At 46.2% G+C, this 23980-nt stretch overlaps 1 protein-coding gene across 4 annotated transcripts; it reads left to right on the top strand.

Annotated features, from left to right (window-relative positions):
* Nucleotides 1-1079: 1079 nt before the first annotated feature.
* Nucleotides 1080-22293, top strand: LOC128404784 (prostaglandin-H2 D-isomerase-like). 4 transcript variants are annotated; one of them, XM_053370705.1, is made up of 7 exons: nt 1102-1323; nt 4061-4182; nt 6307-6374; nt 7273-7368; nt 20195-20296; nt 21420-21448; nt 22143-22293. In XM_053370705.1, the coding sequence occupies exons 1-6, from the start codon at nt 1216-1218 to the stop codon at nt 21431-21433; spliced, it is 510 nt and encodes a 169-aa protein (XP_053226680.1). In that variant the 5' UTR covers nt 1102-1215; the 3' UTR covers nt 21434-21448; nt 22143-22293. The 4 variants fall into 4 exon arrangements, with proteins under 4 accessions (XP_053226682.1, XP_053226681.1, XP_053226680.1 ...); XM_053370704.1 differs by lacking the exon at nt 7273-7368 and adding an exon at nt 18860-18955 and having other exon boundaries at nt 1107-1323; XM_053370706.1 differs by lacking the exons at nt 20195-20296; nt 21420-21448; nt 22143-22293 and adding an exon at nt 9107-9237 and having other exon boundaries at nt 1096-1323.
* The last annotated feature ends 1687 nt before the right edge of the window (nt 22294-23980 follow it).

The raw sequence follows: 23980 nt of genomic DNA, 5'->3' as shown, positions 1-23980 counted from the left end.
TGAGGTACCACTGTAAGCTTTAACCTTACTACAAGACCACCGCATATGATAAAAAGAATCTTATTTCACTTGACATTTGCAACATGTATTTGATTTAAATTTACAGTGGTGCCTCGCAAGACGAAATTAATCCGTTCCGCAAGTCTCTTCGTCTTGCGGTTTTTTTCATCTTGCGAAGCACGGCTATTAGCGGCTTAACGGCTTAGCGGCTATTAACGGCTTAGCGGCTTTAAGAAAAAGGAAACAAACTCGCAAGAACTCTCAAGATGTTTCGTCTTGCAAAGCAAGCCCATGGGGAAATTCGTCTTGCGGAACGACTCAAAAAATGGAAAACTCTTTCGTCTTGCGCGTTTTTCGTCTTGCGAGGCATTCGTCTTGCGAGGTACCACTGTATACATTTTTGCCAATTTGAGATTAAGAGTCTCATGCTCTACCAACTGGAGAGTTGTTAGGTTCCTCCTTAACTGGCTCTTACCAGTTTGATGGTCTCACTGGTAATGTGTCTAATCTAAATTCCACATCGCTCCCCTTCCCCACATGACTCAGGGTGCACTGTGAGGACCACTGAGCAGGCATCTAGCTGTTTCCTAATTGCCTTGCATGTAAGAGATCAACTCGCTTGACTTTAATAGTAAAATTAGAAAAACACTATCGTTTCAGGTGTTGGTCATTTTTACTCCATGAAGAGGACAAGGAGCAGCAGAGGCGGGGGGCGGGGGGCGGGAGGGGAAGTAAGGCAATAGAAAGGCCAACACAATTTGAATTTTCTTTGTTCCCACAATGCCTCCTCCAGGGATGTTCCAGGTGGGGAATGTGGTCTGGAGGTACAAACCTTATTCTAACATTAGTTACAACTGGCTCTCGGCTCCTTTTGATCACAACCCAGGCCTCCATTGGTGGTGAAGTTCACCATAAACCACCACCCACAACTAACAGGGGAGGCCACAGGCCTTGGAGTCCTTCAGAACAAGCATCGAAGGGCAGAGTGTTCCAGGGTTTTTAGAAAATGTACTCACCACGGATAACAATTAGTTCTGAAAATCACCTGGTTCTCTCTCTCAAACACCCCACGACCTCTTTTAATGGCAGGGCTGTACTGCATTAGATGAAATTTGGGGACATAAGCAGAGGGATATAAATCCAGGCATCGCTTGAAGAGCCAAGGTCTCTGCAGAAGTCGCAGACATTCCTGAACTGCTGCAAAGCCTTGCAAGGATGAATAGTGTGCTGATTATTATTGTGTTTGCTGGCACCTGCTCAGCAGTTCGTAAGTACGAGGTTCCTGTACCCATTCCGATGATGCCAGACTTGGATCTAAAGAAGGTAAACAGCAACATTTTTCTCCTTCACTTATAACTAGGGATGGTGACAAATTTAGCAATAATTGAGCTTGCACAGCCTTGTTCACCTGCTTACAGACTTTGCAAGCTGACTGTGCCCTCTTTATAACCCACCTGTTTCTCCATGGAGCGCAAAGTGATGTACCTGGTTCTCCCCTTCCTCATTTAATCCCCACAACAACCCTATGAGGTAGATTGGGCCGAGAGGCAGTGACGGTGAGCTTCATGGCCAAACAGGAATTTGAATCCTGGTCTCTCTCATGCCCTAACCCAGTGGTTCTCCAAGGCTGTGTTGTGCCACACTGGTGTGGCAGGAGGGGATGGCAATAGCAGGAAGAATCAAGGACCGGTAAAGAAACATTTCAGTGTAGTGTTTGTGTGGGAGAGAGAGAGTGAGAGAGAGAGAGAGAATATAAAAGCAGAAACAGTATCCACACCCCTCTTCAAGAGTTTTGGCTACTCTATAGTTCTCCAAAATATATTTTTTTCTGTTGCGCCAGCACCGGAGGAGGAAAACACTTTAAAACATAGCAAAGTTTCCAAAAAATAGGCCAGAGGCAATCGTACTTCATCCAGCAGAGCTTTACTGGTGCTGAAGGAAAATAAGCATAACAGTCACAAATCCAGAACATTCAGGATTGGCACAGTCCATTAAAAAAATCCAGTTGCAGCACTTAAAATAAAACTTACTTAAAGTTTAGACTTATTATAAGTCTAAACCTTAACACTACAGCATACAGAACACCATACTGTACTAAACAGATAGAAAAGAGAAAACAAGTGAAGCACAGGCTCCTCCTGGTCTTACTATTATAGTCAGTATTATCTTGACAAAAGGATAACAGAACCAGTTTAAACCAGCTGCACTCAGCTTCTCTGAAGGAATAAGCCAAACAAAAACCTTCTGCCGGTTTTTTTCACAAAGAGAAGGAACCTTCTAGAACCCTCTTGAACTAATCAGAATAGGAAAGATCTCTACACATCAGATCAATACTTTCTTTACTAAGAAACACTGACATTTTCAACTCTGACAAATACGAAAGTTCAGAAAAGAGAAGTGCTTCTTTGACTTGACGAGATAAGAGTTTGTTCGTCTCATGTTACACCTAATAAAAATGAGATTACCAAACAAATGCAAGCTGACATCTCTCATTGAGTTTGTAAACATATGCAAGGTACGTATGTAAGAGGCTCGTTTGTAATTATATTGTTATAGATTGGGGGACACCCCTCCCAAACCCTAGAAACTAATAAATGATGGGATTTTGATTATTTGGGATGTGAAGGGAGAACTACAAACTGTAAAGAGATTCCTGAGCTAGCCTATGCAAAATGACCTGGCCAAGCCAAGGCCATTAAGAAACATATCAGGGTCATTGAGAGTCATTGGAGATGCAAAAGCAATGTCCGCCTGCCTGGCCCTGAGGTGTGAACAGAGACTGGGCATTTGAGAGTGTTATGTACTGAGTTGAATAGGATCCAAAAGGCAGCAGTCTGATTGGTCCTAGAACAATAGGATCCAAAAGGCAGCAGTCTGATTGGTCCTAGAACAATAGGATTCAGAATGCAGCAGTCTGATTGGTCCTAGAACAATGCAGCAGTATGATTGGTTGGCAGGAACTACCCAATCATGCTCCAGATAGAAGTGAATCCACAACCTGATTGGCTTACAGTAGAATTCTGGAATTAGCCAATCATGTGCAGCCCATTGTGTAAATAATGTATATAAAGCAGATACTTTGAGGGGACATTCATTCATTCCTCCTCACCACTATGAGCTGAATAAAGAGCATGAAATCACTTTGCGACTCTGAGTATATTTCAGAGAGGTTTGCCAGGGTAACTGGGTGTGAGGTGACAGGAAAAGAGAGATTTTAGCAGGGTTTTCTGGGAAGAAGAAGGAAGAAAGAGTGGGATCCATCTTGGGAAGGCTGGCTTGGGGAGATGCCTTGGACTCTAGGGCTGCGCCCCTGTGGGGCACAAGCCCCTCTTGAAATGACCATGCTGTAAGATCTGGACTCCCTCCATGCAGACTGAAGGAGTAAATATGTGAATAAATCATATTTTCGCAGTGTGTTCAGTTCTCCTAAGGAGCACAAACCCTAGGTGAGTGCCTGGAACCTGCTTGGCTGAGTGTAGGGTGGCACCTAACTTCTCTAACAATATTTTGGGAATGAGTCATGTTCGTATGTAGCATTGTTTTATACGGTGTACCTTAGTTCTTGAACGCCTTGGTACTCATAGGTTTTAGCTCCCGAACGCTGCAAACCCGGAAATAAGTGTTCCGATTTGTGAACTTTTTTCGGAAGCCAAACGTCTGACACGGGTTCCACTTGACCAATCAGAAGCCGCACCTGCAGCCGCACCTGCAGCCAATCAGAAGCCGCACCTTGGTTTTCGAACAGTTCGGGAGTCAAACAGACTCCAGGAACAGATTAAGTTCGAGAACCAAGGTGCTACTGTACTTATAAAGCAGTTGTGTTCTGTGTTATTAATCAAGCACTGCTAGGAGTTGCTTCTTTTTGTTTTGCGATGTATTTCTTATCAATTAAAAAAACCAAACTTGATGTGGCTTGAGCAAATTTTCATTCTGAAAGTGTGGCCAGAGTGGAAACCCTGAGACCACTATGCCACTTTAGTTACCAGCCTACAATATATATAGAAATGTATTTCTCAACAACACAAAAACAGTAACACACAAACAAACATCTTCTTTGTAGCTCACCGGTAAGTGGTTTCCTATTGCAATGGTACAGTATAACAAACAAAAGAGACCACTCTTTGGCTATTCAATGGAGCCCCAAGAGGATGGAGGACTGGTCTTCAAAGTTGATTATCCATGGTAAGTCTGCTGCCGTTGCTGTGATCATGATCTCCCTTCACACAGCACAGAATAAGGGGAAGGGTCCTGAGGCTCGGGCCTGTTGCCCACCTACCCCTGCCTCTTGCAGCAGGGAGGCTAGGTCATATACCCAGGACTTTACCTGGACAGGCGGAGACCCCCCCAAGCCCCAGGCCACCCCCAGGAGGAATAATGACACCTGACAACGTGTTATGGGGTTAAAATTGGCTACAATTTTATTAAATTCTCAGATGTAGGAAGACCTTGGCTTAGGCATTGGGCGTTTATCCCTCCCAGTCCCCAGCCGGGGATCTGGGGAACATCAGGGTTATCCAAAGTGTGTGGGGATTGGGCTGACTCTGGAGAACGTCTGTTCAAGCAGAGAGCCCACCCCCCATTTCGCCGCATCGTAGGGGAGAGCACTGACAACCCATTGGCCTATGGCCAGTGCCTCCCCTCAAAATAACTCATTTAACAGGGAACCCTGGAATTTCCGGTGCAGGGGGGGCGTGGGTCACCGCTTCACGCCTCCACCCCCAATTGAGGGAAGATAGACTAAAGGATTCCGCCCAAGGCATACAAAGTTGTGACGTTTTGCTATGGGGAAGGCGAAACCTGCCAATGCAGGGGAATTCCTTCCCGGTCCCTCAACGGTGACCATCTAGGACCGCAGCAGCGCCTGCATAGCTGTAAAGAAGAAGATTAAACTGCGAAAGAAGGCATAAATTGAGGGAGGGCAGGGTGGGAGAAGTTCAGGAGGACCAACAGGTAAGTTACACCCTCTATTGTGAGTGTGGGCGGTCCTAACTATACCTGGGCAATTCCCTTGGCAACGTGCCCCCCCCAGCCAGGATTGGCTGATTGACGAGGCTAGGCGGGAACCTCCAGGTATCCAGCTTGGGGGGGGGGAGCGGTGAAGCCAACTACCTTGCCGGGGGTCTAGTACAGTGGTACCTCTGGTTACGTACTTAATTCGTTCCGGAGGTCCGTTCTTAACCTGAAACTGTTCTTAACCTGAAGCACCACTTTAACTAATGGGACCTCCTGCTGCTGTTGCGCCGCCTCCGCACAATTTCTGTTCTCATCCTGAAGCAAAGTTCTTAACCTGAAGCACTATTTCTGGTTTAGCGGAGTCTGTAACCTGAAGCGTATGTAACCTTAAGGGTATGTAACCTGAGGTACCACTGTAGTCCTGGGGGGGCACTGTGCCCAACCACGCAAAAGCCACCCCCCAGTTAATGTGGGGAGCGGTCATTTTGTCTGAGATCCAGCCTTAGCTGCATCCCTGGTCCCCGAAAGTCAGTTACATCAGCTGAGATTCTCAATGTCTATTGGGCAGCTTCCAGTTGCTCCCTCTTCTTCTGAAACTGGGCAATGTTCCCCCCAGAACTCCAGGACTGGCCAACTGCAAGCTGCTGATGGGGATGATGTCACAGGAAAATTTGTTCTTTTGGGGGGGGTGCTGGGAAATGGAAGGAGTGCAAAGGTCAGGGCCATCTTGGCAGGCTGGGACAGAGGCGTAGAGGATGCCTTGGATTCCAGTGCTGCCCCACTGTGGGGAACAAGCCTTCTCCTGAGATGACGGTGTGGTCAGATTTGCAACTCCTCCATCTAAACTCATTTTAACTCCATCTAAACTCTATTTAAGAGGCTTCTGCTCTGCAGCCTCTTATAGTTGTTTTATCTGCGAGTCTTTTAGCTCTTATGCTCTTACAGTTGTTTTAACTGTGTGTCTTCGTTGGTTTCTAGCTCTTATCTGTTTTAATTATTAGTTTTTTATCCATCCATTATCTGTGTTTAATCTTGTATTTTATTAGGATGTTTTATGCCTGTTTCCTTGTCCTCATTTGCCCTAACAATTATCGGTCAAAAAATCCTAACTGCTATTTTATCTACATGCTTTTTTAATCCTGGTCTGTGACCGTAATAAAGTTCATTCAAGCTAAACTCAGGTGTAAATATGTGTAATTAAACCATATTTCTTAAAGGCAATACAGCGTGATTCTCAGAGGAAACATGGCCCTGGCTGAGCACCTGGAACCCCTTTGAAATCTTGTGCTGAGATTGGGGGGGGGCATGCTGAATGGGGGGGTAGCAACTTCACAACCCTGCCTTTCTTTCCAGGGATGGACAATGTCTGAGTAAAACAGTTCTTGTACACCCTGTAAAGCAGGCCGAATTCGATAGTGTAGGTAAGTATAATAGATTTCTCCATTATCTCCATCCAAACCACCCCCCCACCCCCTGCCCTCAAGCTCCAGGGAACCTGGGAGAGCAACTTTCCAAGTTCGCTACCAGAAATGGAAGCAGATTTCTCTTCCTTTCTGGACTGAGTTAGATGGATTTCTCCTGAAAGTTAGAAGGGCCTGAATGGAATATTTGGCTTCTCTCAATTATGTATACCCCGCCCATCTGGTCGGGTTTCCCCAACCACTCTGGGCAGCTCCCAACAGAATATTAATAGTAAAAAAGCGGCAACATCAAACATGAAAAACTTCCCTAAACAAGGCTGCCTTCAGATACCTTCTAAAAGTCAGATAGTTAATTATATCCTTGACATCTGATGGGAGGGCGTTCCACAGGGCGGGTGCCACTACCGAGAAGGCCCTCTGCCTGGTTCCCTGTAACCCCACTTCTCGCAGTGAGGGAACCGCCAGAAGGCCCTCAGAGCTGGATCTCAGTGTCCGGGCTGAACGATGGGGGTGGAGATGCTCCTTCAGATATACTGGACTGAAGCCGTTTAGGGCTTTAAAGGTCAGCACCAGCACTTTGAATTGTGCTTGGAAACGTCCTGGGAGCCAATGTAGGTATTTCCTCTGTCTCCAAACTGCAGTAATGTTTCCTTAATTAACTCTACCCTCCTGTGGTTTCCTGCAACTGGCATTCAGAAGCATTTCTTCCTCCAACTGTGGAGGCAGAGCCATTGATAGCCCTCTCCTCCTCCACAAATCTCTCTTGGGGCAGTGAGTTCCATAGTTTAACTATGGGCTGAGTGAAAAAGTGCTTTCTCTAAAACCCCCCCTTTCTTTTGCATCTGTGGAAGTGACTCCCATGCCTATTAATGGATCTTTTGCGGCTCTTTTTCAATAGATGGGTGGACAACAATACACATCGTGGATACAGATTATGAGACTTACCATACCATCCTCTTCAGAACAGTGCGTTCAGGCATACTACAGCTCTTTGGTATGTCTGGAGACTGGCCCGTGGGAGCTTGTTTGGGTGCCGTAGGTTATGATGGGCACACCTGTTGTGCCCATCTTTTGAAAATCTTGCCCTTCCTCCCAGTTTGTCTAAGGAGATGTAAATACCACCACTAATTGCCAATAGAGTAATCCACTCCCCACCCCCGCCACTAGATTTGTCAGAATACTTTGAGCATCTTGATAAATGTCAACAACAATTTTGCCACCATCTACTGGCAATTTAAACCACAGAGCCTACGGCTTGCCGATCAGAAGGTCAGTGGTTCGAATCCCCGCGACAGGCTGAGCTCCTGTTGCTCAGTCCCAGCTCCTGCCAACCTAGCAGTTCAAAAGCATGCAGCACAAGTAGATAAATAGGTACCGCTCCAGCGGGAAGGTAAACAGCATTTCTGTGCGCTGCTCTGGTTCACCAGAAGCGGCTTAGTCATGCTGGCCACATGACCCGGAAGCTGTACGCCAGCTCCTTACGCCAGTAAAATGAGATGAGTGCCGCAACCCCAGAGTCGTCTGTGACTGGACCTAATGGTCAGGGGTGCCTTTACTTTTATTGGCAATTCAAATTTTCGTCCCCACGACAACCCTGCGAGGCAGAGTAGCTTAAAGTGCTAGTTGGCATGCTCTGTGCAAATGTGCCTCACAAACCCCTGAAGGTTGCATCAGGATGGGACAATTTAGAATGGAGAAGGAACACTGCCCAGGCTTTTGGTTTTTCATTTCAAACCTGCTCCTTCTGAAGCTGTGCTTTAAAAAGGGGGGAAGGGAAGGAGTCAGGCAAGATGGATTTGTTAAGATACTTAACAGCGTGATGCAGCAGCAAAAAAGAGCTAATGCAAATCTCAGCTACATCAGCAGAAGTATTGTGTCCAGATCCAAAGAAGTCACAGGACCACTCTATTCTGCCTTGGTCCAGCCACACCTGGAATACAGTGTCCAGTTCTGGGTGCCACCATTTAAGGAGGATATTGACAAGCTGGAATGTGTGCAGAGGAGGGCAACCAAGGTGATCAAGGGTTTGCAAACCAAGCCTTACGAGGAATGGTTGAAGGAGCTGGGTATCTTTAGCCTGGTAAAGAGGAGACTGAGAGATGATAGTCATATTCAAATATCTTAAGGGCTGTCACATGGAAGAGGGAGCACGCTTGTTTTGTCCTGCTGTGGAGGGTAGTTCTCAAAAACAATGGATTCAAGTTACAAGAAAAGAGATTCGGACTAAACATCCGGAAGTACCGTATTTTTCGCTCTATAAGACTCACTTTTTCCCTCCTAAAAAGTAAGGGGAAATGTGTGTGCGTCTTATGGAGCGAATGCAGGCTGCACAGCTATCCCAGAAACCAGAACAGCAAGAGGGGTTGCTGCTTTCACTGCGTAGTGATCCCTCTTGCTGTTCTGGCTTCTGAGATTCAGAATATTTTTTTTCTTGTTTTCCTCCTCCAAAAACGAGGTGCGTCTTGTGGTCTGGTGCGTCTTATAGAGCGAAAAATACAGTATTTTCTGACAGTGAGAGCTGTTCGGCAGTGGAACAGACTCCCTCAGGAGGTTATGGACTCTCCTTCCTTAGAAGTTTTTAAGCAGAGGTTGGATGGCCATCTGTCATGGATCCTTTACCTGAGATTCCTGCATTGCAGGGGACTAGATGACCCCAACACTACCATTCTATGATCTTTCCTCCGGCACTATGATGCTGATTCTCAATGCCAATTCCTTGTTTGTGTCTTAAGGCAGGGAACGGACTGTGTCAGATGAAGTGAAAGAAAAATTTAAAACTTTGGCCAAAGATATGCAATTCGATCCAGATGCAATCGTCTATGTATCCGAAAATGGTAAGGGCAATTAATGCTTAAGATTTTCTCCATCCTGGTTTGAAGGTATGGTGATGATGATGCTAGCCGCTTGGACTCCAGAGATCACCAGGTATTATAGAATCTGGATATGAAGCCTGATAAGGAACAGTTGAGGGAGTTGGGTGGTGTTTAGCCTGGAGCAGAGGAGATTGAGAGAGGATGGGATAGTCCTCTTCAAATGTCTCCTGGGCTGTCACATGGAAGATGGAGCTAGCTTGTTTTCTCCTGCTCTGGAGGCTAGCTTCTGAACCAGTGGATTTCAATTACAAGACAGGGGGTTCCAACTAAACATCAGGAACTACTTTCTTACATTTTTATGATTTATTAAATTTGAAGATCTCGGGACAGTTCGCAGTACAGTGGTACCTAAGGTTATAGACGCTTCAGGTTACAGACTCCGCTAACCCAGAAATAGTACCTCGGGTTAAGAACTTTGCTTCAGGATGAGAACAGAAATCACACGGCAGCAGCGGGAGGCCGCATTAGCTAAAGTGGTGCTTCAGGTTAAGAACAGTTTCAGGCTAAGAATGGACCTCCAGAACGAATTAAGTTCTTAACCCAAGGTACCACTGTATAAAAATACAATATAAAAACATAAAAATACATAATAAAAAGGAGAACAGTAACAAAACAAACCCATAAGCCAGGGGTCAGAAACCTAAGGCCCATGGGCCAGAAGCAGCCCGTGGAGGTTGTTTGACCGGCCCACGAGCCACCCCCAAACCAAGCTGCCCACTCGCTAAACCGGCGCAGCACAGGGACTCACTTCCACGGTGCTGTATATCGCGTCTGCGCACGCGCAGATGACGGAAATCACATCTGTGCAGTTGCAGACGCTGAAAATCATGGGTGTGCCCACTCACGTGCGTGTGGAATCCAAACCACAGAGAGATCTCCATGGGACCGACCCGGCCCAGGCAAGATAAACCTTGCTGACCCCTGCCATAAGCCATCCCTCCCACAAACACATATAAAAGGACATAGACTGTTCATCAGCCCAAGGCCTGGCTGAAGGGGAACGTTTTTGCCCAGTGCCTAAATAGATATAACGGTGGTTCCAGGCGATCCTCCCTGGGGAGAATGCACGCAAAATGGGGAGTCACTGCAGAAAAGGTCCGTTCTTGTGTTGCCACCTTCCAGACCTTTTGTGGAAGAAGCACATGAAGAAAGGCCTCACATGATGATTGCAGGATCCAGGTTGGTTAATGTGGAGAAAAGCGGCCCTTGAGGTTTTATCAAGAGAAGGTTTTCCCCACATGTAGATAAGCATTATGGATACTTTAAAAAAGAGAAAACTCTACTGATATCTGACAGCCAGTCTATTGTTGGCTATGGAACAAAATAATAATAATCCTGATCTTGTTCTGTGCCCTGGACTCAATCCCACATCTTGCTCATTCATTAACCGCATTTCTTTTCATCCACAGACCCTTGTGCATAAGAAGAACTGAAAAAGGTACGATAATTAGTCCTCAGCACACTTACCTGGGAGGTCATAAGCTTTATTGAATTCAGTGGTGTTTACTCATGAGTAGATACATCTAAGGTTGTGCTGTGAATCCCCAAGGAAGAAGCACCCTACTCTGATTTGACTCCAGCTCTGCAGGGTCATATACAGGACACCATACCTTAAAGCACATTTAAAAGGGTTTCAGGTCACAACTGAAAGGCGATACCCCTCCCTTGGGGAGATCCCAGATGCGTAACCGACCCCAAAGGATCCTGGGAATTGTGGTCTCCTCTCAGAGCTACAACTCCATGCACACTGAACAAACCTCAGTTCCCAGGATTCTTTAGCGTACTTTAAATATCCTTGAAATACAAGATGTGTAATAATAATAATAATAATAATAATAATAATAATAATAATAGCTCTTATACCCCGCCCGTCTTGCCAGGCCTCCCTAGCCACTCTGGGCAGCTCCCAACAGAATATTAAAAACATGATAAAACATCAGACATTAAAAAGTTTCCTAAATAGGGCTGCCTTCAGATGTCTTCTAAAAGTTAGATAGTTGTTTATTTCCTTGACATCTGATGGGAGGGCATTCCATAGGGCAGGAGCCACTACCGAAAAGGCCCTCTGCCTGGTTCCCTGTAACTTCACTTCTTGCAGTGAGGGAGCCACCAGAAGGCCCTCGGAGCTGGGCCGCAGTGTCCAGGCTGAATGATGGGGGTGGAGATGCTCCTTCAGGTATACTGGGCCGAGGCCATTTAGGGCTTTCAAGGTCAGCACCAACACTTTGAATTGTGCTCGGAAACATACTGGGAGCCAATGTAGGTATTTCAGGACCGGTGTTATATGGTCTCGGCAGCCACTCCCAGTCATCAGTCTAGCTGCCGCATTCTGGATTAGTTGTAATTTCCGAGTCACCTTCAAAGGTAGACCCAGGCCTCAGGCAGAAGTCTCCATGAACACTGATAATTTTAGCTGGTTTAGACCTGGGACCTTGTATACGCAGAACGTGTTCTCTGACAGGGAGATAAACCACCCACCCCACCCTGCCGAGTGTCCAGGAAAGGGTGTTTGATTCAAACGAAATGATCTTGGCAGTGGTGTATGGGCAGTGGATTAGGGGAACAAGGTTGGTCTACTAAATGTTCCCCTGGGGCCTCCTTCCCAAAGCCCAGGAAACTTCTGCCCAGCTTAGGGAGGGAGGCGTTATGATGCTCTGATAGGTCCAAGAGCCCTCCTGCCACTTTCCCAAACACCACCTGGGTTTCCAAGGGAGGCAGGAAGGCTCCAGCATCCTGCCAGAGCCCTGGTGCTTCCTTAAAATGTTTAGTTTCTTGGCCCGTTAGATTCACAAAATGTTTAGGGGTGTGCGTACCCCTGTGTTCCCCCCAGAAAAAAGCACTGGTTCTGCCCATCATCGCCTCTCAACATGCTTGTTTGTGCTTCTACAGGGGAATGGAAGGCGGCACAGACCCCTCCAGCATCCAACTCATTCCGACATTGACACCTTCCTGCTAATTTGCTGATATTATTATTATTAATTGATTTTATATACCACCCTATACCCGGAGGTCTCAGGGCGGTTATCACCTATGGCCTGGAGAACAGGAACATTATCATTTGAAAACATCTGCAGGGACCAGAAGAAAACATCTGCAACCTTTTGTGGGTTTTCTCCATGGGCCAAGGTCCCCACCTCTTGCTGTGATAACGGGATCTCTTGTCTTTTGCAATTCCATGCAGAAAGCCTAAAATAACATGGGAAAGATGTCTGCATGAGTATGGGGATGGAGGAATAATCCTGGAATCTGCCTCCTGCATTGCAAATACCAACCACCATTGTGAACCATTCCATTTGGAAAGAAAACTTGAATCATTTGGATCAGATATATATTCATAAATGGTATTTAACCACATAAGTGGTACTGTTTTCTCTTCTGTTGGCTTAAGAGGGGAAAAAAACTATTATGTGTACACCCCAAATTCATAGCACTATATAAAAAGGAAAATTACTGGATTCCGAGATCCAGGCTTGGGGCAAGTACTCTTTAGTGAGAGAACTCCAGTTGAGATCACAAAATACGCAGCAAAGTAAAGCATGGAAATATAGGTTGTTGGACCTTTAAAATATGCTCTCTAGAGTGAATTCCAAAATGTCCCTATTGGGGGGGGGGGAGGAAAACCTTTCTAAAGTTTCCTTCTTCCCCCAGGAGACCACAAGCTTGGAAAATAAAACATAGTTTACTTATAAACTCTTCAAAGGCCAGGTTCATGGACTTCAGAAAATTGCATAGGCAGTAAAACTTAGTTGGAAAGTAGTGGAACTTCCTACATTTCACAATTCACAAAATGCCTCTGAAATGAAAACAGCCTCTCTCTTTTTCTAATTTCAAGGTGCTGAACCCAATAATGATAATAAAATTTGTTGACTGGCTCCTGTTGAGGAGATACAAAGATGGTCACGTATAAATGTCCCAGTCCACATTGTGTACATGATTTCATTTGGCAACGTTGCATTTCATACTCCTGATTGCACCATGTGGTGTCATATCGCATCATACACACCAGCCCCAGGACCAATGACCTGCAGTTGAGTCGTGACATCCCGGTTTTATTATCTCTGACGTAAGATGATGCGCTCATTGGTGTAAAGCAAAGCCTCGCAGGCATCACAGGGCGAAAGAGGTGGACAGTAGCATAACCAGTTCTGCACAGTGAAGGACTTCCCAATCCCAGCGGCGGAGCAAGCCAATCAGGCACCTGGCGTACATGCCCTGCGCCCAGTGGTGGGGCCAGTCACCCGCAGGGCAGGGCGGGGCCAGCCAGGGCAGGACGCTCCGCTGGGCCTCCGAGAAGCCTGCCTGCCTCATCCAACTCAGCGATCCAACAGCTGAGGGGGAGGCAGATGGCAGACTCTTTGGGGCAGTGAGGAACCTGCGGGCAGTCAAGCCAATCCATCACTCCCAAGAGAGACACGCGGCTCGGGCACGCTGCAGGCCCCACAATGAGTGCTGCCTGCCATTTTGTCACCCCCCAGTAGTGACACCTGGGGTGTCCTGCCCCCACCACCCCCTTCCTCTGCCCCGGCCCATTCCCAAATCTCTGAAAGTATAGTCATACCTTGGGTTAAAATTGCTTCAGGTTGAGAGTTTTCGGGTTGTGGTCCGTGGCTACCTGGAAGTAACGGGACGTGTTACTTCTGGGTTTTGCCACTCGCACATGCGCAGACGCTCAAAATGACGTCATGCGCAGAAGTGGCGAATTGCGAACTCAGACACGCAGACGCAGGTTGAGTTCTCTTCAGGATGCGAATGGGGCTCCGGAACGGATCCCGTTCGCATCCAGAGATACCACTGTATTTTTGATGAATTCAGACGACAAGAAGGGAGGCAAACCGAAGTCAGGTTCTTCTCAGCCTTCAGCATGTAAGGATTGGTACAATATGCTCAACCATCTTGCCCCAGTGAGAATTCAAGTCACCAAATTCTGCACCAGCTGAAATTTCTGAACTATCTTAAGAAGTCTCATTTTTTGACAGAATTACAAGCCTGGTAGATGAAGGGAACGCAGTGGATGTAGCCTACCTTGATTTCAGCAAGGCATTTGACAAGGTGCCCTATGATATTCTTGTAAAGAAGCTGGTAAAATGTGGTCTTGACTATGCTACCACTCAGTGGATTTCTAACTAGCTGACTGACCGAACCCAATGGGTGCTCATCAATGGTTCCTCTTCATCCTGGAGAAGTGTGACTAGTGGGGTGCCACAGGGTTCTGTCTTGTGCCCGGTCTTATTCAACATCTTTATCAACGACTTGGATGATGGACTCAAGGGCATCCTGATCAAATTTGCAGATGACACCAAACTGGGAGGGGTGGCTAACACCCCAGAGGACAGGATCACACTTCAAAAAGACCTTGACAGATTAGAGAACTGGGCCAAAACAAACAAGATGAATTTTAACAGGGAGAAATGTAAAGTATTGCACTTGGGCAAAAAAAAATGAGAGGCACAAATACAAGATGGGTGACACCTGGCTTGAGAGCAGTACATGTGAAAAGGATCTAGGAGTCTTGGTTGACCACAAACTTGACTTGAGCCAACAGTGTGACGCGGCAGCTAAAAAAGCCAATGCAATTCTGGGCTGCATCAATAGGAGTATAGCATCTAGATCAAGGGAAGTAATAGTGCCACTGTATTCTGCTCTGGTCAGACCTCACCTGGAGTACTGTGTCCAGTTCTGGGCACCACAGTTCAAGAAGGACACTGACAAACTGGAACGTGTCCAGAGGAGGGCAACCAAAATGGTCAAAGGCCTGGAAACGAGCTGGGCATGTTTAGCCTGGAGAAGAGGAGGTTAAGGGGTGATATGATAGCCATGTTCAAATATATAAAAGGATGTCATATAGAGGAGGGAGAAAGGTTGTTTTCTGCTGCTCCAGAGAAGCAGACACGGAGCAATGGATCCAAACTACAAGAAAGAAGATTCCACCTAAACATTAGGAAGAACTTCCTGACAGTAAGAACTGTTCGACAGTGGAATTTGCTGCCAAGGAGTGTGGTGGAGTCTCCTTCTTTGGAGGTCTTTAAGCAGAGGCTTGACAACCATATGTCAGGAATGCTCTGATGGTGTTTCCTGCTTGGCAGGGGGTTGGACTCGATGGCCCTTGTGGTCTCTTCCAACTCTATGATTCTATGAAATTCTGAGCCATGGATATTGAAGTTCCTCAAAACCAGCAGTCCCAGGTGTCATCACTGAGGGAGGTGACATTCAGTGCGCTGCCCACCCATGACTCCCAAGCCTACCCCAAGCCATATTGAGGTTGAATCCTGACAAGATAAGACAGAAGTACTGTTTTGGGGGGACAGGGGTGTGGGGGTGTGGGGGACTCCCTGGTCCTGAATGGGGAAACTGTGCCCCTGAAGGACCAGGTTTACAGCCTGGGAGTAATTTTGGACTCACAGCTGTCCATGGAAGTGCAGGTCAATTCTGTGTCCAGGGCAACTGTCTACCAGCTCCACCTGGTATGCTGGCTGAGACCCTACCTGCCTGCACACTGTTTCACCAGACGTGGTACATGCTCTGGTTATCTCCTGCTTGGACTACTGCAATGCATTCAACATGGGTCTACCTTTGAAGGTGACCCGGAAACTACAACTAATCCAGAATGCAGCAGCTAGACTGGTGACCGGGAGTGGCCCCCAAGACTATATAAAACCAGTCATAAAGGATCTTCATTGGTTCCCAGGACGCTTCCGAGCACAATTCAAAGTGTTGCCCTAAATACCCTAAATGCCTTGGCCCAGTGTACCTGAAGGAGCGTCTCCACCTCCATTGTTCAGACCGGACACTGAGGTCCTCTTCTGAGGGTCTTCTGCTGGTTCCCTAACTGCGAGAAGCGAGTTTACAGGGAACCAGCCACTGCAGTCACACAATCAATCAATCAGTAGCTGAACTGGGTTCCACACAGTCACAAAAACAAAAAAAGAGTCGCAAAAACAAAAACACAAAATAAATAACAAAGACAGACAGACCTCAGCATAACACTCAAAACGGAAGTGTGGCACTCAAAACAGAAGCATGACACTCAAAATGGAGCACGTTTGCCTTCCGAAGAAAGTTTGCAAACTGGGACACTTACTTCCGGGTTTGCAGTGTTTGGGTTCCAAGTTGTTTGGGTCCCAAGGCGTTTGAGAACCAAGGTACCACTGTACTGTATTTTAACTTGGATGGGTCTTATGCCCGTAACAAGACATGATTTCAACAACAAAAGATTAGTCCTGGGGGTGTGGAGCAGATGGAACCCTGGTATCACCATTCTTGCCATTAAGAGAAGAAGGAGCAGCTGAGGCTGGGGAGGGGCGATGAAGACAAGAGGAGAGGCCAACACAACTTGAATTTCCATTGCTCCCACAACACCTCCTCCAGGGATGTTCCTGGTGAGGAATGTGGTCTGGAGATGCAAACCTTATTCTAACATTAGTTACAACTGGCTCTCGGCTCCTTTTGATCACAGCCCAGGCCTCCGTTGGTGGTGAAGTTCACCGTAAACCACCACCCACAACTAACAGGGGAGGCCACAGGCCTTGGAGTCCTTCAGAACAAGCATTGATGAGCAGAGTGTTCCAGGGTTTTTAGAAAATGTACTCACCACGGATAACAATTAGTTCTGAAAATCACCTGGTTCTCTCTCTCAAACACCCCACGACCTCTTTTAATGGCAGGGCTGTACTGCATTAGATGAAATTTGGGGACATAAGCAGAGGGATATAAATCCAGGCATCGCTTGAAGAGCCAAGGTCTCTGCAGAAGTCGCAGACATTCCTGAACTGCTGCAAAGCCTTTCAAGGATGAACAGTGTGCTGATTCTTATTGTGTTTGCTGGCACCTGCTCAGCAGTTCCTAAGTACCAGGTTCCTGTACCCATTCCGATGATGCCAGACTTGGATCTAAAGAAGGTAAAGAGCAACAGTTTTCTCCTTCACTTATAACTAGGGATGGTGACAAATTTAGCAATAATCGAGCTTGCACAACCTTGTTCACCTGCTTACAGACTTTGCAAGCTGACTGTGCCCTCTTTATAACCCACCTGTTTCTCCATGGAGTGCAAAGTGATGTACCTGGTTCTCCCCTTCCTCATTTAATCCCCACAACAAGCCTATGAGGTAGATTGGGCTGAGAGGCAGTGACTGTGAGCTTCATGGCTGAACAGGAATTTGAATCCTGGTCTCTCCCATGCCCTAACCCAGTGGTTCTCCAAGGCTGTGTTGTGCTACACTGGTGTGGCAGGAGGGGATGGCAATAGCAGGAAGAATCAAGGACCAATAAAGAAACATTTAAACATTTCAGTGTAGTATGTGTATATAGCATTGTTTTATACAGCTGTACCTTAGTTCTCGAACGCCTTGGTACTCATACGTTTTGGCTCCTGAACGCTGCAAACCCGGAAATAAGTGTTCCAGTTTGCGAACGTTTTTCGGAAGCCGAACATCTGATGCAACTTCTGCTCGACTGCAGGAAGCTCCTGCAGCCAATCAGAAGCCGCTCCTTGGTTTCCAAACAGTTTCGGGAGGCGAACGGACTCCAGGAACTGATTGAGTTTGAGAACCAAGGTGCTACTGTACTTCTAAAGTAGTTGTATTCTGTGTTATTAATCAAGCACTGCTAGGAGTTGCTTCTTTTCATTTTGCAATGTATTTCTTAATAATAATAATAATAATAATAATAATAATAATAATAATAATATATAAAAACTTGATGTGGCTTGAAAAAAAATCCATTCTGAAAGTCTACAATATATATTAAAATGTCTTTCTCAATAACACACAAACAAACCTCTTCTTTGTAGCTCACTGGTAAGTGGTTTCCTATTGCAACAGTACAGTATGACAAACAGACGAGAGAAGTCTATGGCTATTTAATGGAGCCCAAACAGAATGGAGAACTGGTCCTCAAAATTGATGTTCCTAAGTAAGTCTGCATCCACTGCTATGATCATTATCTACCTTCACAGTATAAAGGGAAGGGTCCTGAGCCTTGGCCTGTTGACTACCTACTCCTGCCTCTTTCAGCAGGGAGGCTAGGTCATACACCCAGGGGTCCAGCCTTAGCTGCTTCCCTGATCCCCGAAAGTCAATTACATCAGCTGAGATTCTGAATGTCTATTGGGCAGCTTCCCGTTGCTCCCTCTTCTTCTGAAACTGGGCAATGGGCCCCACAGAACTCCAGGACTGGCCAACTCCAAGCTGCTGATGGGGATGATGTCACAGGAAAATTTGTTCTTTTTGGGGGGGGTGCTGGGAAGGGGTGCAAAGGTCAGGACCATCTTGGCAGGAAACCATATTTCCCAAAGGCACTACAACTTGATTCTCAGAGGAAACATGGCCCTGGCTGAGCACCTGGAACCCCTTTGAAATCTTGTGCAGAGATTGGGGGAGGGGGGGGCTTGATGATTGGGTGGGGAAACAACTTGACAACCCTGCCTTTCTTTCCAGAAATGGAGATTGTCGGCGTAAAAAAGTTGTTCTATACCCTATAAAGCGGGCCGAATTTGATACTGAAGGTAAGTTTAATAGATTTCTCCATTATCTCCATCAAAACACACACATCCTTTATTTTGCATCTGTGTGACTCTCATGACTGTTAATGGATCTTTTGTGGCTCTTTTTTCAATAGATGAGAAGACTACAATACACATTGTGGATACAGATTATGAGACTTACCATATCATCCACTTCCTAATGGAGCATATGGGCATGCTACAGCTCTATGGTATGTCTGGAGCTTGTTTGGGTGCCCTAGGTTACAATGGGCGCACCTGTCAGCTTTTGAAAATCTCACCCTTCCTCCCAGTTTGTATAAGGTAGCCATAAGCAACCTTTGGACTACAGTTCCCATCATCCCTGACCACAGGTCCTGTTAGATAGGGATCATGGGAGTTGTAGGCCAAAACATCTGGAGGGCCGAAGGTTTCCTATGCCGGGTCTAGAGATATGTAAACACCACCACTAATTGCCAATAGAGTAATCCACCACCACCCCACAGCTAGATTTGTCAGAATAATTGGAGCATCACGATAAAACCCCAACAACAAATTTGCCATAATCTACTGGCAATTCAAATTTTCGTCCGCACGCCAACCCTGCGAGGCAGGGGAGCTTAAAGTGCTGGTTGGCATGCTCTGTGCAAATGTGCCTCACAAGCCCTGAGGGTTGCATCAGGATGGGACAATTCAGAATGGAGAAGGAACTTTGCCCTACACTTCTGGTTTTTTATTTCAAACCTCCTACTTCTGAAGCTGTGCTTTAAAAAGCGGGCAGGGAAGTAAGGAGTCAGGCAAGAGGTATTTGTCAAGATACTTAACAGCATGATGCAGACCAAAAAAGCGCTAATGCAAATCTCAGCTGCATCAGCAGATGTATTGTGTCCAGATCCAAAGAAGTCACAGGACCACTCTATTCTGCCTTGGTCAAACCACACCTGGAATACAGTGTCCAGTTCTGGGTGCCACCATTTAAGGAGGATATTGACAAGCTGGAATGTGTGCAGAGGAGGGCAACCAAGGTGATCAAAGGAATGCAAACCAAGCCTTATGAGGAATGGTTGAGGGATTTTTGCTTGGAAAAGAGACTGAGAGAATATATGATAGTCATATTCAAATATCGAAAGGAACTGTCACATGGAAGAGGGAGCAAGCTTGTTTTCTCCTCCGGAGGGTAGGACTCAATCCAATGGATTCAAGTTACAAGGAAGGAGATTCGGACTAAACATCCGGAAGTATTTTCTGACAGTGAGAGCTGTTCAACAGTGGAACGGACTCCCTCAGGAGGTTGTGGACTCTCCTTCCTTAGAGGTTTTTAAGCAGAGGTTGGGTGGCCATCTGTCATGGATCCTTTACCTGAGATTCCTGCATTGCAGGGGACTAGATGACCCCAACTGTACCATTCTATGATCTTTCCTCCGGCACTATGATGCTGATTCTCAATGCCAACTCCTTGTTTGTGTCTTAAGGCAGGGAACAGACTGTGGCAGATGAAGTGAAAGAAAAATTTAAAACTTTGGCCACAGATTTGCAATTCGATCCAGATGCAATCGCCTATGTATCCGAAAATAGTAAGGGCAATTAATGCTTAAGATTTTCTCCGCCCTGGTTTGAAGGTATGGTGATGGTGATGCTAGCCGCTTGGACTCTAGAGATCACCAGGTATTATAGAATCTGGATATGAAGCCTGATAAGGAACAGTTGAGGGAATTGGGGGTGTTTAGCCTGGAGCAGAGGAGATTGAGAGAGGATGGGATAGTCCTCTTCAAATGTCTGCTGGGCTGTCACACGGAAGATGGAGTTAGCTTCTTTTCTTCCCTGTTCAGGGAAGTTTTTAATGTGTGACATATTAGTGAATTTTTGGTATTTATTGAAGCCGCCCAGAGTGGCTGGGGAAACCCAGCCAGATGGGCGAGGTTACAAATAATAAATTATTATTATTATTATTATTATTATTATTATTATTATTATTATTATTCTCCTGCTCTGGAGGCTAGCTTTTGAACTAGTGGATTCCAGTTACAAGAAAGGGGATTCCAACTAAACATCAGGAAGTACTTTCTTACATTATTAGGATTTATTAAATTTGAAGATCTCGGGACAGTTCACAGTATAAAAATACAATATAAAAACACAAAAATACATAATAAAAAGGAGAAAAATAACAAACAAACAAAACCACCCATAAGCCATCCCTCCCACAAACACATGTAAAAGGACATAGACTGTTCATCAGCCCAAGGCCTGGGTGAAGGGGAATGTTTTTGCCCAGTGCCTAAATACATATAACGGTGGTTCCAGCCAATCCTCCCTGGGGAGAATGCCCACAGAATGGGGAGCCACTGCAGAAAAAGTCTGTTCTTGTGTTGCCACCTTCCAGACCTTTTGTGGAAGAAGCACATGAAGAAAGGCCTCACATGATGATTGCAGGATCCAGGTTGGTTCATATGGAGAAAAGCGGCCCTTGAAGTTTTATCAAGAGAAGGTTTTCTCCACATGTAGATAAGCATTATGGATCCTTTAAAAAAGAGAAACCCTACTGATATCTGAGAGCCAGTCTATTGTTGGCTATGGAGCATGGGCCATAAGGAACAGAATAATAATAATCATCATCATCATCCTTAACTTGTTCTGTTCCCTGGACCCAATCCCACATCTTGCTCATTCACTGACAGCATTTCTTTTCATCCACAGATCTCTGTATATAAGAAGATATGGAAAAGGTAAGATAATTAGTCCTCTGCACACTTACCTGGGAGGTCATAAGCTTTATTGAATTCAGTGGTGTTTACTCATGAGTAGACACATCTAAGGCAGTGGCGGAGCTTCATGCTCCAGCTCCGGGGGACAGAGAGCAGGCAATGGTGGGGCTGGCTCCTGTCCCAGGGGCTTTAAAGGTCAGCACCAACACTTTGAATTGTGCTTGGAAACATACTGGGAGCCAATGAAGATTTTCGGGACCAGTGTTATATGGTCTCAGTGGCCACTCCCAGGCACCAGTCTAGCTGCCACATTCTGGATTAGTTGTAGTTTCTGGGACACCTTCAAAGGTAGCCCCAGGCCTCAGGCAGAAGTCTCCATGAACACTGATAATTTTAGCTAGTTCGGACCTGAGACTCCTCCAGCAACTGAATCTGACATTGACATCTTCCTGCTGATTTGCTGATATTATTATTAAGATTATAAGGATTTTATGTACTACCCTCTACCCAGAGGTCCCAGGGCAGTTATCAGCTATGGCCTGGAGAGTAGGAACATTATCATTTGAAAACATTGGCAAATCAGGCTTTTGTTAAATGACCAGGAGCAGGGTCCAGAGGAATACAGCTGCAACCTTTTGTAGGTTTTCTCCATGGGCCAAGGTCCCCCCCTCTTGCTGTGATAACGGGATCTCTTGTCTTTTGCAATTCCATGCAGAAAGCCAAAAATAACATGGGAAAGATGTCTGCATGAGGATGGGGATGGAGGAATCATCCTGGAATCTGCCTCCTGCATTGCAAATACCAACCACCATTGTGAACCATTCCATTTGGAAAGAAAACTTGAATCATTTGGATCAGATATATATTCATAAATGGTATTTAATCACATGCCAGTAAGTGGTACTGTTTTCTCTTCTGTTGGCCTAAGAGGGAAAAAAAACTATTATGTGTACACCCCCAAATTCATAGCACTATATAAAAAGGAAAATTCCTGGATTCCGAGATCCAGGCTTGGGGCAAGTACTCTTTGGTGAGAGAACTCCAGTTGAGATCACAAAATACGCAGCAAAGTAAAGCATGGAAATATAGGTTGTTGGACCTTTAAAATATGCTCTCTAAAGTGAATTCCAAAATGTCCCTATTGGGGGGGGGGAAACCTTTCTAAAGTTTCCTTCGTCCCCCAGGAGACCACAAGCTTGGAAAATAAAACATAGTTTACTTATAAACTCTTCAAAGGCCAGGTTCATGGACTTCAGAAAATTGCATAGGCAGTAAAACTTAGTTAGAAAGTAGTGGAACTTCCTAAATTTCACAATTCACAAAATGCCTCTGAAATGAAAACAGCCTCTCTCTTTTTCTAATTTCAAGGTGCTGATAATGATAATGATAATGATAATAAAATTTGTTGACTGGCTCCTGTTGAGGAGATACAAAGATGGTCATGTATAAATGTCCCAGTCCACATTGTGTACATGATTTCATTTGGCAACGTTGCATTTCATACTCCTGATTGCACCATGTGGTGCCATATCGCATCATACACACCAACCCCAGGACCAAAGACCTGCAGCTGAGTCGTGACATCCCGGTTTTATTATCTCTGACGTAAGATGATGCGCTCATTGGTGTAAAGCAAAGCCTCGCAGGCATCACAGGGCGAAAGAGGTGGACAGTAGCATAACCAGTTCTGCACAGTGAAGGACTTCCCAATCCCAGCAGCGGAGCAAGCCAATCAGGCACCTGGCGTACATGCCCTGCGCCCAGTGGTGGGGCCAGTCACCCACAGGGCAGGGCGGGGCCAGCCAGGGCAGGACGCTCCGCTGGGCCTCCGAGAACCCTGCCTGCCTCTTCCAACTCAGCGATCCAACAGCTGAGGGAGAGGCAGATGGCAGACTCTTTGGGGCAGTGAGGAACCTGCGGGCAGTCAAGCCAATCCATCACTCCCAAGAGAGACACGCGGCTCGGGCACGCTGCAGGCCCCACAATGAGTGCCGCCTCCCATTTTGTCACCCCCCAGTAGTGACACCCGGGGTGTCCCGCCCCCACCGCCCCCTTCCTCCGCCCCGGCCCATTCCCAAATCTCTGAAAGTATAGTCATACCTTGGGTTAAAATTGCTTCAGGTTGAGAGTTTTGGGTTGTGGTCCGTGGCTACCTGGAAGTAACGGAACGTGTTACTTCTGGGTTTTGCCACTCGCACATGCGCAGACGCTCAAAATGACGTCATGCGCAGAAGTGGCGAATTGCAACCTGCGCACACATAGACGTGGGTTGAGTTCTCTTCAAGATGCGAACGGGGCTCCGGAACGGATCCTGTTTGCATCCAGAGGTACCACTGTATTTTTGATGAATTCAGATGACGAGAAGGGAGGCAAACCGAAGTCAGGTTCTTCTCAGCCTTCAGCATGTAAGGATGAGCCACACGTCTGCCTCAGAAAATAATTGGCAGCCAGCGCAGTCAGGCCAGGATTGGTACAATATGCTCAACCATCTTGCCCCAGTGAGAATTCAAGTCACCAAATTCTGCACCAGCTGAAATTTCTGAACTATCTTAA

The sequence above is a fragment of the Podarcis raffonei genome, chromosome 17, assembly GCF_027172205.1.
Source record: "Podarcis raffonei isolate rPodRaf1 chromosome 17, rPodRaf1.pri, whole genome shotgun sequence".
Lineage (NCBI taxonomy): Eukaryota > Metazoa > Chordata > Lepidosauria > Squamata > Lacertidae > Podarcis > Podarcis raffonei.
This window is presented reverse-complemented; position numbering and strand designations above follow the sequence as displayed.